The 12604-nt window shown below is 39.9% G+C and overlaps 2 protein-coding genes across 2 annotated transcripts; one reads left to right on the forward strand and one right to left on the reverse strand.

The window, feature by feature from the left end:
- The first annotated feature begins 792 nt into the window (after window positions 1-792).
- Window positions 793-6650, forward strand: ahsa1b (AHA1, activator of heat shock protein ATPase homolog 1b). The gene is made up of 9 exons (XM_026152652.1): window positions 793-1050; window positions 2372-2562; window positions 2959-3041; window positions 3136-3253; window positions 4505-4596; window positions 4873-5001; window positions 5118-5219; window positions 5345-5396; window positions 5710-6650. The coding sequence occupies exons 1-9, from the start codon at window positions 971-973 to the stop codon at window positions 5880-5882; spliced, it is 1020 nt and encodes a 339-aa protein (XP_026008437.1). The 5' UTR covers window positions 793-970; the 3' UTR covers window positions 5883-6650.
- On the reverse strand, window positions 6641-11402 carry LOC113012438 (dr1-associated corepressor). Its single transcript, XM_026152653.1, has 6 exons — window positions 11218-11402; window positions 10614-10686; window positions 10122-10215; window positions 8067-8180; window positions 7857-7956; window positions 6641-7483 (listed from the first exon to the last, which is right to left on the reverse strand). Exons 1-6 carry the CDS (start codon window positions 11257-11259, stop codon window positions 7457-7459), a joined length of 450 nt encoding a protein of 149 aa, XP_026008438.1. The 5' UTR covers window positions 11260-11402; the 3' UTR covers window positions 6641-7456.
- Window positions 11403-12604: the final 1202 nt, after the last annotated feature.

The following is a 12604-nucleotide window of genomic DNA, read 5'->3' on the forward strand; positions in this document are numbered from 1 at the left end:
TACATTGTAGCCACAGCCACCCTGGGGCGCACTGACAGAGGCGAGGCTGTCGGACACTGGCGCCACCGGGCCCTCTGACCACCACCAGTGGTCAACGGGTGAAGTGTCTGGTGAGTGGACACCAGCCATTTTTTTTTAACTCACAGCAAAGGGAACATACCTAAATAAAAGCTCATGCTATACTCACTCAAACTCTAGGTGAGAATCTGCTGACATGGACTTAATCCCTCACGGTCTTCCACTCATTTTTATAATCACTGTCTAATATCACAGGTTTTTACTTCAAGATATGTAAAATGTTTAGGCCATGCCATCAGAAGTTTCACTAAGAGTTGTTTTCATAATTAATCAGTTATTTTGTCCAAAAATTGCCCCATAGCTGTGAAAAGTCTCCATTTTCATAAACCTGAGGGTGAGGCCTTAATTTGTCTTCCCCTTGCAAACAGCCAAGAACAGACAAAAGAAGTACATCCTTAAAATTAAAAACAAAAACAATGGAACATTTACAAATTTTGTGTGGTTGGTTTAAAAAAAATGCTTGTAAAAGTAATTTGTATGAGTAGTTCATGTGAGCCTGGCAGAATGAAGCGTTTCTTTAGGAAAAAACAAACATTTGAAATGGAAAATAAAAACAAGTCTTTTCAAAGTTCATCTATCTGTGTATGTATTTACTTAGTTATTTGCTTACTTACTTATTTTTACTTTTGTAGTTCCAGAAGTCTGCATTCCTAACGCGGAACTATTCTTCAGACTTCCGGCAAAGGGGGGACATTTTTTACCTCCTTCCACAACGTTCCGTTTCCAGCATTTTCTGTGCTCGGCGAGTAAACGCAGGAGCACCGCTTGAGAGCCCGCAGCAGCCAGAGGCTTCTAGAAACAGCGTGCACATCGGTGGATAGTCACCGGCAGACACCTGCTTTCTGCTTTTAACATTACACAGTTAAACGTTTCTTATTATTTATTCAACAAAATGGCGAAGTGGGGAGAAGGAGACCCTCGTTGGATTGTAGAGGAGAGAGCTGATGCGACTAATGTCAACAATTGGCATTGGTAAGATCTAATGAAAGGACATTGGTTTTTAGCTGTTAGCCTAATGCTAACACGACACACCGAGCTCCTGTTAGTATCAAACTGTAGTTTATATGTTTAGATTTGGATCAAGTAAGGTTAGGTCATTATTTTGTCTGTAGCCGGCCTCAAGTATTGAGGTATATAAAAGTTTGAAACAATTAGGCGAGCTAACATTGCAGGCGTTCTTAAGTTAGCTTCGCCTGTAGCTAGCCGCTGAAGCTTCAAATGCATGTGTAACGGCTTTTAACATCAGTAGCGTTAAAATGCAGCATGACTAATTGTATCTACTGCAGTATTCTGGTGTAGTAACAAGCTTTATAGTCTCTCGCATTTGGTAAGTTTACGGTTACCAATGCTTCATCGGTTGCACCAGAACACGTGTGGTAGCCCCAATTACAACGTGACTGCATTTTTTATAACTGCCCTACGCAAAATAATACGAATGAATTCATAGTTTGTAAATATGGCATTTGTTCGTCTTCTGTAATGATCCCGGAGCATTTGATTACTGGCTTTTCTCTGTAGCAGCCATACTAAAGGGGCGCTGTCACCAGTCAACTAGAATGTGGTTCTCAGATTTGTCACTTAAGCCGGTCTGTGCCCACCTTCCAGCTGTGGTGACCTCCTAAAATACATTTGTATCTAGCAGAGGATTAGAAAGCTGATGTCAGAGGCCATCTGACTGGGTGATCCAATTGTGACGTCCTGAGTAGTTACCAGTAATGTACACTTTACAACTGTACACAGTTGTTGTTGTTGGGTGTTTTTTGTTTGATCTCCCCCTTTTGTGTTATGAAGATAAAGAACCCTTCCCACTATATATTGTTTTTAACACATTTAACTAGTGCATAATGAGTGGCCATATAGGGTGAATCTGATTCAGTCATGTGAGGAGAGGTTCCAGTAGGAAAGGCATCCGGTGTAAAGCCTCTGCCAAATTAAACATGTGGAGCTTCCCGCTGTGGCAACTCCTTGTGAATAAGAGAGCAGATCCAAGTACCATGATCTTCCTCTTGCTAGTTTACAATTGATGTGACTGAGCAGGTAAATCTTGGCCAGTCTAGCCTCACATTTGCCAAACGACCAGTGTCAAACAGACATATGTTTGATGACATGTCAGTGCATCTCATGTTTGGGATTCAGAAAACAAATTTCCCAGTTGAGTATGACTGCAAACACTTTGAAAATACATTGAGAAGAAGGCTTGTAAAGTGCACAATCCTTAGTTAAGGTGTTGGGGTTTTTTGTTCCCTGTTCGGATGTGCTCACTTATCTTTGTGGTCTCTGCTGGACTTTGCAGGACGGAAAGAGATGCAACAAACTGGTCATCAGATAAGTTAAAATCTCTGCTTCTTGGATTGAGCGTGGAGAATGAGGAGGGAACGTGTGAAGTGACAGAAGTCAGCAAGGTGGAAGGAGAGGCCTCGATTAATAACCGCAAAGGGAAACTTATTTTCTTTTATGAGTGGAACGTGAAAGCTACTTGGACTGGTAAGTAGAAAACTAGCATTATTGTTTGTTTCATTTAAGGCAGTAGTTTGGTTTTAATTGTATCTCTGAAACTGGTCGTTTGGCTGCTAACAGTGGCAGTTACCGTCATTGCTTCCAGACTATAATTTAGCAGGCACTGAGACTTAATCAGCATTGTGCCAGCTTGTTTGCAAACATCTTGAATGCAGGGCACGATCTCTTATATGGTGAAGTTTTACAGCTCAGCCTTTAACAGGTAGATTTTTATATCTAATAGGGGGAAAAAGCTTCAGTGGCTTATAGAGAAGAGTGACTGAGCTAATATGTTGCATTTTTATTATCGTTACTAAAATAGGAGGCAGGTTTGAAGAGGCTTTGAATCTTTGCTGACATGTTTATTCTTTTTTGTTTGAACAGGAAAGTCAAAAGCAGGAGTCGAGTATAAAGGAACAATTGAAGTTCCAAACCTGTCTGATGAAAATGACATGGAGGATCTTGATGTAAGTTTCACCAAAGCACATGTGCACACTGATTCAGGCTGGCTGGAAGGTGGAGGAAGAGTTTACCGAGTTTACTTTCCTGTGTCGTGTCCAGATTTCTGTATCGTTGAACAAAGATGAACCCGACACGCTGCTGATGAACCTGATGAAAACGAAAGGAGTGGATAAATTCCGCGACGCATTGCAGAGCTACGTTGGGTTCTTAAAAACAGGTGAGCTAACGAACAGCAAATTTCTCCCAGAGCCTAATTGCTGAACACATTGAGATTATGCATGATTGTAAATCGTTAAACTCTTTTTGGGTAGAATTTGCGTTAAGAGTTTGCCAGATTCAGTTTAGGTCAAAGAAAAGGGTCAAATGTTTACCGTATTTTCCGGACTACAAAGCGCACCTGAATATTAGCCGCACAAGCTAAAATCAGGGGAAAATCCTGTTTTGTACATACATTAGCCGCACCTGACTTAAAGCCGCAGGTGTTTCAATGTTGACTTATCATATGTAAGAGAATATGCACAAAGGGAATTGTCAGGAAATAGATGGCTGTTTGGAGACACACCCCTTTTATTAATATTTTGAAAAACAAGTTAGGGGTACATATTTGCATAACTTTTTAGGGTATATGTACAAGTACCGGTAATTACAAGTACAAAACATGTACTGTGCTTCATAAATGAGTAACAAATGTAGTATATAACAATAACCTACAGCACACCAGAAAAATAGATTCGGACTACCTTTTAGGCTCAGGTGCAGTGACACGGCTTTAACAAGAAGAAAAGTCAGTCATTCACCACCATCTTTCTCTTCTTCCTGCGCACTGAAACCACCAAAGTCCTCTTCTCCAGTGTCGGATACGAACAGGCTCAGGATGGCTACGTCATCCACTCTCAGCTTCTTTCCTTCGTTGTCACTTTCAAAACAAAAGAAATCCTCGTTGTCAGTGTCGGAGTCGAACACCCTCTGAAGGGCCGTGGCGGTGTCCTCCTCTCCATCATGCAGCAGTCCAGCCCTTCGAAATCCGTTGGTGATCATGGATGTTTTCACACTTTTCCACACTGTCAGAATCCACCGGTGGAGCATAACTTGCTTTTCGCAAGTTTATCGCCGCTCATCATCCACGCCTCCAGCTGAACGCGTAGTGCTACTTTGAAGTTTGTTTTTCGCGCTACTTCGTACGGCACTACGTTGCCTGGCGGATGGACATGTGACCAACATACCACTCTTGAACCCCGATACTGTGTGTCTGATCACATGCCCTTCCGCCAGGCAACGTAGTGCCGTACAAGAGCGGAACAAACAAAACAAATCGTCTTACGATATCACAAAAATCATGGACAATCCATAGAAAAGCCGCACCTGACTAAAAGCCGTAGGGTTCAAAGCTTCTGCAAAAAGTAGCGGCTTATAGCCCGAAAATTGCGGTATATTTATACAAATTCTTCTTTCTTTTTTTTAATTGCAGAATTCACACAGGGGATGATCCTACCCACAGCCAATGGTGTGGCCAAACCACAGTCCACATCACAGTCCAAAGCTAAGCTGGATAAAACTGAGGTTGGTGCACATCAATCACATAGTAAAGATTTTGGACTTTGACACTCACTTTGTCCCCATTTTATTTACTCTGATACCCGAAGCAGTGTTAAGCCTGCTTTCTGTGGTTAAATTCCCACCATTCAGTTGTTGTTCATGTCAGATTACGTGGAAGGTTTAAAGCAGTTTCTAGTTACGTCAAAAATTATGACGTTTCTGCAGAAGTCTAAACCAGGCTTTAGTTATGGCACATAAACTGATCCGTGCTCACCAGACTTCTATGCTTGTGTGGAACAGATTTCCTCCTCTGCCAGCACAGCCACTCCCGTCAACACCGGCGTCAAGATCCCCACCTGTAAATTTACATTGAAAGAAACGTTTCTCACCTCACCAGCTGAACTCTACAGGGTCTTTCTGAACAGAGAGGTGAGCCTCAGCTGTGTGTTTGATTGGAAACCCAGGCTGTGGTTGTGTCTTGTTAAGTCTTTCAGTAAAAATGGACTTTGCTTCTTTTGATTTTGGGGCTTCTTGTCAATAAACAGATGGTTCAGGCGTTCACGCGTGGTTCAGCCACAGTGGATGGAGAGAAGGGCGGAAAGTTTCGTCTGCTAGATGGAAATATTCTGGGCGAGTTCACAGAGCTGGTGAGTCTGATCTATGACATTTAAAAATAAGCATTTGTGTATATGAATCATTTACTTGACTGTACTGCACCACATTAACGTCACTTTACCTGAGTAAATTCTAACACAAGTCCTCTTGCTTTCAGGTTCCAGATGAGAAAATAGTTATGAAGTGGCGGTATAACACCTGGCCCTGTGGTAGGTTTCTATTTTTCAGTATGTGGGAACAGTGCTTACTATCATACAACAAACTGGACCATTTAAATTCAAATTTGAAAAAAAAATGTACTAGTATAGATGAATTCAAACACATAAACTGAAATAATAATTGCACAGCAGTGGTTTGTGTTATGGCTCAATAAAAAGGTCAGCTTTTCATTCACCTACTATAATTTTATCCTCATCTGTAGCTCACTTCAGGGTCAAAAATTATCTCCTCGGATCTCTCTTCCTTTTATGCTATCGTGCTTTTATAGTTAAAAGTATGGATTTATTTTTTTTTTTGCCACAGAGCACTACGCCACGATCACAATGACGTTCTTGGACCGGAGCAGCGAGACAGAGCTGAAGGTGGAGTATCGAGGCGTCCCAAACAGCCAGGAGGAGCAGACGAAAGAGGGCTGGAAGAGATACTACTTCGAATCTATTAAACAGACATTTGGCTACGGAGCACGGCTCTTCTGAAAACTGTGTACTGTAGTGCTGTTTTGTTTTGGTTTTCTTTCCTGTTTTGGATTTTTAATCTTTTGTCCTTCGATCTCTGGCACATCTGACTGTAAACTCAGAGCACGACTTAACAGAAGAGACAGCATAAGTGAGGCCAATCCATCACCTCTCTGTGTGTAAATGTTTTCTTTTCTGAGCATATTTAAAATCAATCTTTGTTTTTGTTCCCCCTCCTTCAGTATTTGGATCAGTTGTTCAAAGGAGAATGAATGGACCGTGCCTTTGGGACTCGGGATAAATAATGGATTGAATAAAACAAAGGGATCTATCGCACCACTACTTCAAATTGGCCTCTACATCTATAAATATGTAATTATTGCAGGAGATAAACAGAAATGTTTTCTTTTATTTGAAAAACAATGTTTAAAAAATGAATGTTTATTTTTTACTTGTATTGCTCATTTTGAGTCATTGTAGTGAAGATGCATGTTTTCATTCCAAACTGCCCCCCATGTGGAAGAATGACGTCCGATCACCTGCAGCGGAGCAGGACTGTACTCCAGCTTGTTCCTCTGAGACTAGATTGGATGCTCATTACAAGTGTAGCGTCTGTCAGCGTGGATCAGCAGGAGGAACGTTAGCGAACCTCATCAGTGCTGGGACATGGAAACAGTCTCACCTCCTCATGCAGGTCACTGCGTAGCAACTGAAGAGAGATGTTTTTGCTTTATTTGGTTTCAAAATGTTAAAAAAAAAAAAATCCAGTAAAAATAACCTTTCAGAACAGAGTGCATCTATTTATTCCTCATTTCACGCCATCACAGTGTAAAAAGGTTAGTTTACTGGAATAAACCAATCCCTATATGCTTGCGACTTGTTTTTATTCAACTTTTTTACATTCGAACTATCTGGAGATTCCAATTATTTATTTACATAAGTTATTTATTTTCATATATGCAAAAATCTTTAAAACTTTTAATTTACAAGTGCTCTAAAAATAGACACCACAAAGGCCACTATTTCTTAAAATAAGCACTTAGTTTGGTTTTAAAGATTGCTGCACATCCTACCGGAAAACAAAAACAAGCAAAAACTAAAGTAATACACTGAAAGCATCTAATTTGTATCAAAGAATATACATCTTCAAAATACAGTAAAAAAAAAAAAAAGAGCTGCACACTGTCTAAAAGTGTTCCAGAATAATCTCAAAACTCAATATTGTAATCTAAATAGCATCATTATTCAAGCAAGTACTGCTCTACAAACACAATTTCCTAATCAGCAAGAAGAAGGAAAAAAAAATCTACAACTCAGTGCAAACTTCCACAAAAGATTCAAGTGATCCTAAAATATATCTGCTCCAAACAAAGATCCCTTATCCTCCCAAGAAAAGGAACTCTTTATTTACCCAAAAGCTGGACTTGAGCTAACGAAACAACTTGTACGTAGACGTCAGCTGAAGTATTGCGATTACTTAGCCTCACTTATTTGTGACCAAAATCCAGGACAGCAGAGACAAAAGACAAATGTAAGGAGACATAATGAAATGAGGCGCTGCTGTGACTTCACAGCGGCTTCCGCTGGTTGCACAGTCATAAGCAGATGTAGAGCTCCGACTCCTGGAAGGAGGAGAGGAAATGATTGACTAACTGAAACAAGAAGGGGTATTAACATGTCCGCAAAGTTCATAAGCTCTTAGTAACCAAGGTAACTGATAAGAATTTGTTCTCCGTCTTCACCCTTTCACCCACGGATCACCACAACCGTTCTCTAGACAAGACAAACACTGCTGAGGTAAGAAGTACTCTACACTTTTTCAGAGTAAAATTATCACTATGGCCTCAAGGGGGCGCTGCTGCAGCTTTTAGCATGCAACACAAAAGTGTCCACTACTGCTTGAGTGCCAGAAACACAAGTACACACATTCTGAGAGCTGATTGGTTCGGTTCGCATGTTAGTTGGAGTAAGATTTTGTTTTTAGTTACTACGTACGCTGGCACTCGAGTCGTTGTCAAGTGAGTCGAGGCTACCTTGCGGAGCCATTTCCTCCACTTCAGGTGGTTTTTTAACAGAAACTTCATGCTGTTTGTTCCTTGAAACAAAGAAAAGGTCAATTATCATAAGAATTTAATAATGTTGAGGGCATTTGGAGGCTTTTTAAGAAGGAATTAGTTACATTGACATTAAAGGTACACTCTCTACCTGTATAAAGGCCACATACTCATGCTTCTGTTGTCCTTCTGGCTTGTAGGCGTGGTTTGTGCTACCAAGTCTTTGAGAAAATGGAAGAGCTTTTCTGACTCTATGCATTGCTTCCTATAAAAGCACAAAATGTAATACATTATATGCCAACTTTTCATATACATGCATGTGAACGACATGCTAAAGAGAAAAAAAAGCAAACAAACTGACAGTATATTGATTTCATTTGCTTTTTTTGTTAAATATTCAATTTATTTTATTGGGGATAACTAATGTTAAGAGCCTAGGAACTGTTTTAAAAACAACAGCATACAGTATTCTTGATTCTTGAGCCACCGCTGATTCTTTATATTAAAAAAAAAAACAGACTTTTCTTATAATTTCTTATAAAATGGTCCAGAACAATAACTCCCCAAGCTTTCTGAAGGTCTTTCAAAGTTTTTCTTCAAACATTGGCCTCTTTTTCACTAACTTTCAGTCCAGTCCTTGTACCTGAATATTTTTATAGGAATGGTTTTTGTTTATGCTACTTAACATTGACCTATGAACCTTAAAAGGCCACGTAACTAAAGTAAGACGACCCATTTTGGTCTCATCCTTAACAAATAGGGTGGGGGGGGGGGGGGGGTGGGGGTCATTAAAGACCTGGCACAGGACCTAAAAGCTGCATTTGAAGCTTCAATTGATCCATCTCTGTTTCGCTCAAGCCTCATCAGAAATGATCTCAGTGGAATGGTGGCTGTCAAGAAGCCATTAGTAAGGAAGGGAAACAGAGGAAAAAGGCTGAGGTATGCCAAAATATACAAAAACACGACTGAAAATCAGAGGCAACAATGGCAAAATGACACAACATTTGAAATTTTTGGTTCAAATTGTTGTGAAGCAGTATGGAAGAGTTCAGGAGAAAGGCACAACATGTCTGTTTGCAGCCATCTGTAAAACATGGTAGAGGTTCTGCCAAGTTTGAAAAGCAATGCCAGCATCACTGGCTGCAGGATCATGTGATCCCCAGCATCACTGGCTACCAACACATGACGCTACCATCAGATTTTGATCCACCATGCAAAAACAAAGTATCTAATTGGCAGAATTTCATTTGTCAGCATGACCATACACACTTCCAATGCAGTAAAAGCATACATGGACAGAAAAAACACACAGTGGGACAATATCAGTCATGGATTGGCCTCCCAAGACTCTGGACCTCAAAATCAGTGAAGCAATCTTGGATTGTCATCACAGAGATCACAACAAAAGGCAGCCAACATCGAAAGAAGAGCTTTGAATGTCCTTCAAAAATCCTGGAGAACTATTCCCACTTAATGAAATGACAAGACGGAGATTTCAGGCTGTGTTGAAGAATGAAGGTCCTCGTACCAAATATCGATTTTCATGGTTGTTAAAAATGTACAAACTCCATGTTTTATAAGTATGTCGGTGCATGTTTCAATAAATCGCTGCATCTATTTTCCATTTTCCTAGCAAAGTATAAAGAAGTAAGAGGTGGATCAAGATTGTTGCACAGTACTGTAACCTGTTCAGTCATTTTTTTAGTTGAAATTTGTGAGGAACCTCGTGCGTAGTAAGTCTGAGTGAATGCTGTCATATTCAGTTAGATATGAACAAGATTATAATTGCACGTATGTCTTCTTCATCTTCACAAAAGACAGTTTGCACGCCTGCAGCAGTCGAAGGTGCGCATAGATCTCGTGAAAATATCTGCCTCACTTACACTCATAATATTTCTCTTCCAGTGTGAAACCCTAAAGCACTGCTTTCAGAGATGAGGACAGAAAGTGAAACAGGTCATGTGAACCAGACTCACTGACAATAGGAGCTGGCTTTAGTTTATTGCTTCCAGCTGTTTTTGGAAGTCTTTCATCTAAATGTTCTTCTGTGAGCATAGAGTGTTGCATGCATTTACGCACAGGGCACAACACTGCTGATTTCATTAATTACGTCTACATATACCATAATTTTAGCATCTTGGTTGGATTAGTCTTGATTAATTCATAATCTCATATACTTGAGCTCAAATAACAAAGTCTTACTTACATGTGAGCCACAGACACAACAGCGCTGAGCTTGGACTCTGTAATCACGCAGGTTTTGGTCAGCAGAGACTTCAGGAATATCTCCAAGGCCCGAGCTTATTGATGCAGTATGGAATTTCACAGCTCTACAACACTTTCAGCATGTATTTACATACTTGCTTTGACATAATACAGTTACCATTTAACACTAGCTAACATCAAATATCCACACCATCACAGCAGAAAACAGTTCCTATCACCTGGAGGGATGTATCTTAGTGCAATAAACTGAACAATTTATTGTTGAGCCATTGTGTGTATTCGCTTTAATCAGCCTAAATTAATGTTTAATTCAGTCTAACCAATATCCAATACCTAAAACAACAAGATTCATTAGGACAGTTTATTTATTTTGCTAAGCGATTGGCACTTGAACGCAACTGACTTTAACTCCCAGCAAGTGCCTCAGGAGAAGCTGGAAGAAGATGCTGCTTCGGCAACTCATAAAGGATACATATGATTACAGGAACTGCCATCGCCATCCGGCCCACCTCAGCGTCCTTCTGCATGATTTTTCTGATGCGCCTCTGGCAACAATATCAAAGAGTTTACAGCTGTTCAAGCAAATGGAAGTTACGGTGCATTGAGGAGCACTGAGTAAACTGCATGTAACTGATGAAATAACTGTTAATAGCAGCTGAAGGTGGGTTTTTTTAATGGTTCATATGTGAAAAACAATGTGTGACATGTATGTACCAACTATTTATACTACAAAATAGGCCTACATACATTTCATTAAAAAGGAAAATAAGTTTCCCAACCACAACATAAAAAATGGAAGGAACAGAAAGCACAACGTCCTGCAAACTCGTATTCATTGAAAAAACATCGAAACACCTTATATAATGGTACCGTTTTTTGTTGTTGTTTTTTAACGAGTAAGTAATTTAGCCTAGTAGAGCTAAAGCATTTTTATTAACATATCTCCTAGTTTGCTAGGCTAGCTCGCTAATAAACATGATTTCCAGCAGTCTTTGAATGCAACAGTTGTCACACGACAGTTACCCGTTAGCTCGTTTGGCAGCTTTAATTTTCCACATTATTCCACATTTACTCACAGCAGGGAAGCGTACGTTATATCTTCTCTTCTGTCCGGACATTTTCGTCGCTTTAATCCGCGCCGCTCGAACACAGTTTTCATATTTTTACCGCAAATCGCTGCTTCGTCCATATGTTTACCTTCAGCAGGAAGAACCCCGCAAAAAATGCCCCAGAAAAGAAAAAACACACACCTGAGGTCAACCTGTCCTGACCCCGACAATGACGTCATCACACTGGCGCGTTAACAACTCGTGCTAAAAATGGTTTTAAAAAAATTCAAAACGTTAACTATTTAGGACTTTAGATACCATTGATGTCAGTTCAAATGTATTTATATAGTACCAGTTCACAACAACATTCTCAGCAAGACGCTTTACGTTGTCAGGTAAAGACCTTACAATATTAGAAACAAAGTCCAATAATCAGATGGCCCCCTATGAGCAAGCTCTTGGCGACAGTGGGAAGGAAAAACTCATTTTTAAAAGCACAAAACCTCCAGCAGAACCAGGTTCAGGGGTTGGGGTGATTGGAAAGCGATAAGAGCAGCGTGAGACAGGACAAAACACACACATGGGAGAAAAAGCCCGAGTTTAATCATCGCTAATGATCAAATTCAATCGAGTTGGATAAACACTTGAAGAGGGAAGAAAGACAAATAAAGTAGAAACACTCAATCCATGGGATATGGGAAGGCCTCAGCAGCCTAGGCCTATTCCAGTATAATCAAGAGATGGTTCAGGGTCACCTTATCCAACACTAATTATAATCTTTATCAAAAACCAAAATTTTAAGCCTAACCTTAAAAGTAGAGAGGGTGTCCAAAAAGTCCAAACTGGAAGCTGGTTCAACAGAAGAGGGCCTGAAAGCTGCCTCTGTCAGGATAATGGGACAAATGTATAATGGGACAAATGACACCTAAAGGACATATCCTGTCAGCAATAACTCCAACATTCCTCACAATGTTACTGTTACTTAACATAGCCATTATTTGATTTATATTGGAATTCATCTATTTATTCATTAATATTACCTACAGCTAACATGACAAATTAAAAAATAAAAGCATGTCCTATAGGCTGCTTTTCAGATTTTGCAGCATTTAGGCCATATATAGGGCCCTCCCCTGCACCACTATGTGCAATTAAAAAAATGAGTGGATGTATGAATTTTGCATTTACTATATTACTGCATGAAAACATCCACATTAATCATGTTAAGTACACAAATAAAGAAATACATATTATTAAATAAGAAGATTTCAAGCTTTTCTGTTGTGGCCACAGGATATTTTTAACACTGAAAGTCCTCTTACATAAGTTCACATTTTAAAGCTGGCCATTTTGCTTTTTTAATACTTCACAGTTTTTGTTTGCATTCACGCACCATCTGCTGGACTGAAGACCA

The sequence above is a fragment of the Astatotilapia calliptera genome, chromosome 19 (genome assembly GCF_900246225.1).
Source record: "Astatotilapia calliptera chromosome 19, fAstCal1.2, whole genome shotgun sequence".
Classification (NCBI taxonomy): domain Eukaryota; kingdom Metazoa; phylum Chordata; class Actinopteri; order Cichliformes; family Cichlidae; genus Astatotilapia; species Astatotilapia calliptera.

Bases quoted from the DNA above. Each gene is read 5' to 3' on its own strand.
- ahsa1b (XM_026152652.1), top strand. From the start codon at position 971: ATGGCGAAGTGGGGAGAAGGAGACCCTCGTTGGATTGTAGAGGAGAGA. The intron at 3,254-4,504 runs GTGAGCTAACGA...TTTTAATTGCAG, and splicing joins CGTTGGGTTCTTAAAAACAG to AATTCACACAGGGGATGATC. The intron at 5,397-5,709 runs GTAGGTTTCTAT...TTTTTGCCACAG, and splicing joins GTATAACACCTGGCCCTGTG to AGCACTACGCCACGATCACA.
- LOC113012438 (XM_026152653.1), bottom strand. From the start codon at position 11,259: ATGTCCGGACAGAAGAGAAGATATAACGTACGCTTCCCTGCT. The intron at 8,181-10,121 runs GTAAGTAAGACT...GTGCTTTTATAG, and splicing joins GTTGTGTCTGTGGCTCACAT to GAAGCAATGCATAGAGTCAG. The intron at 7,957-8,066 runs GTAGAGAGTGTA...CTTTGTTTCAAG, and splicing joins AGTATGTGGCCTTTATACAG to GAACAAACAGCATGAAGTTT.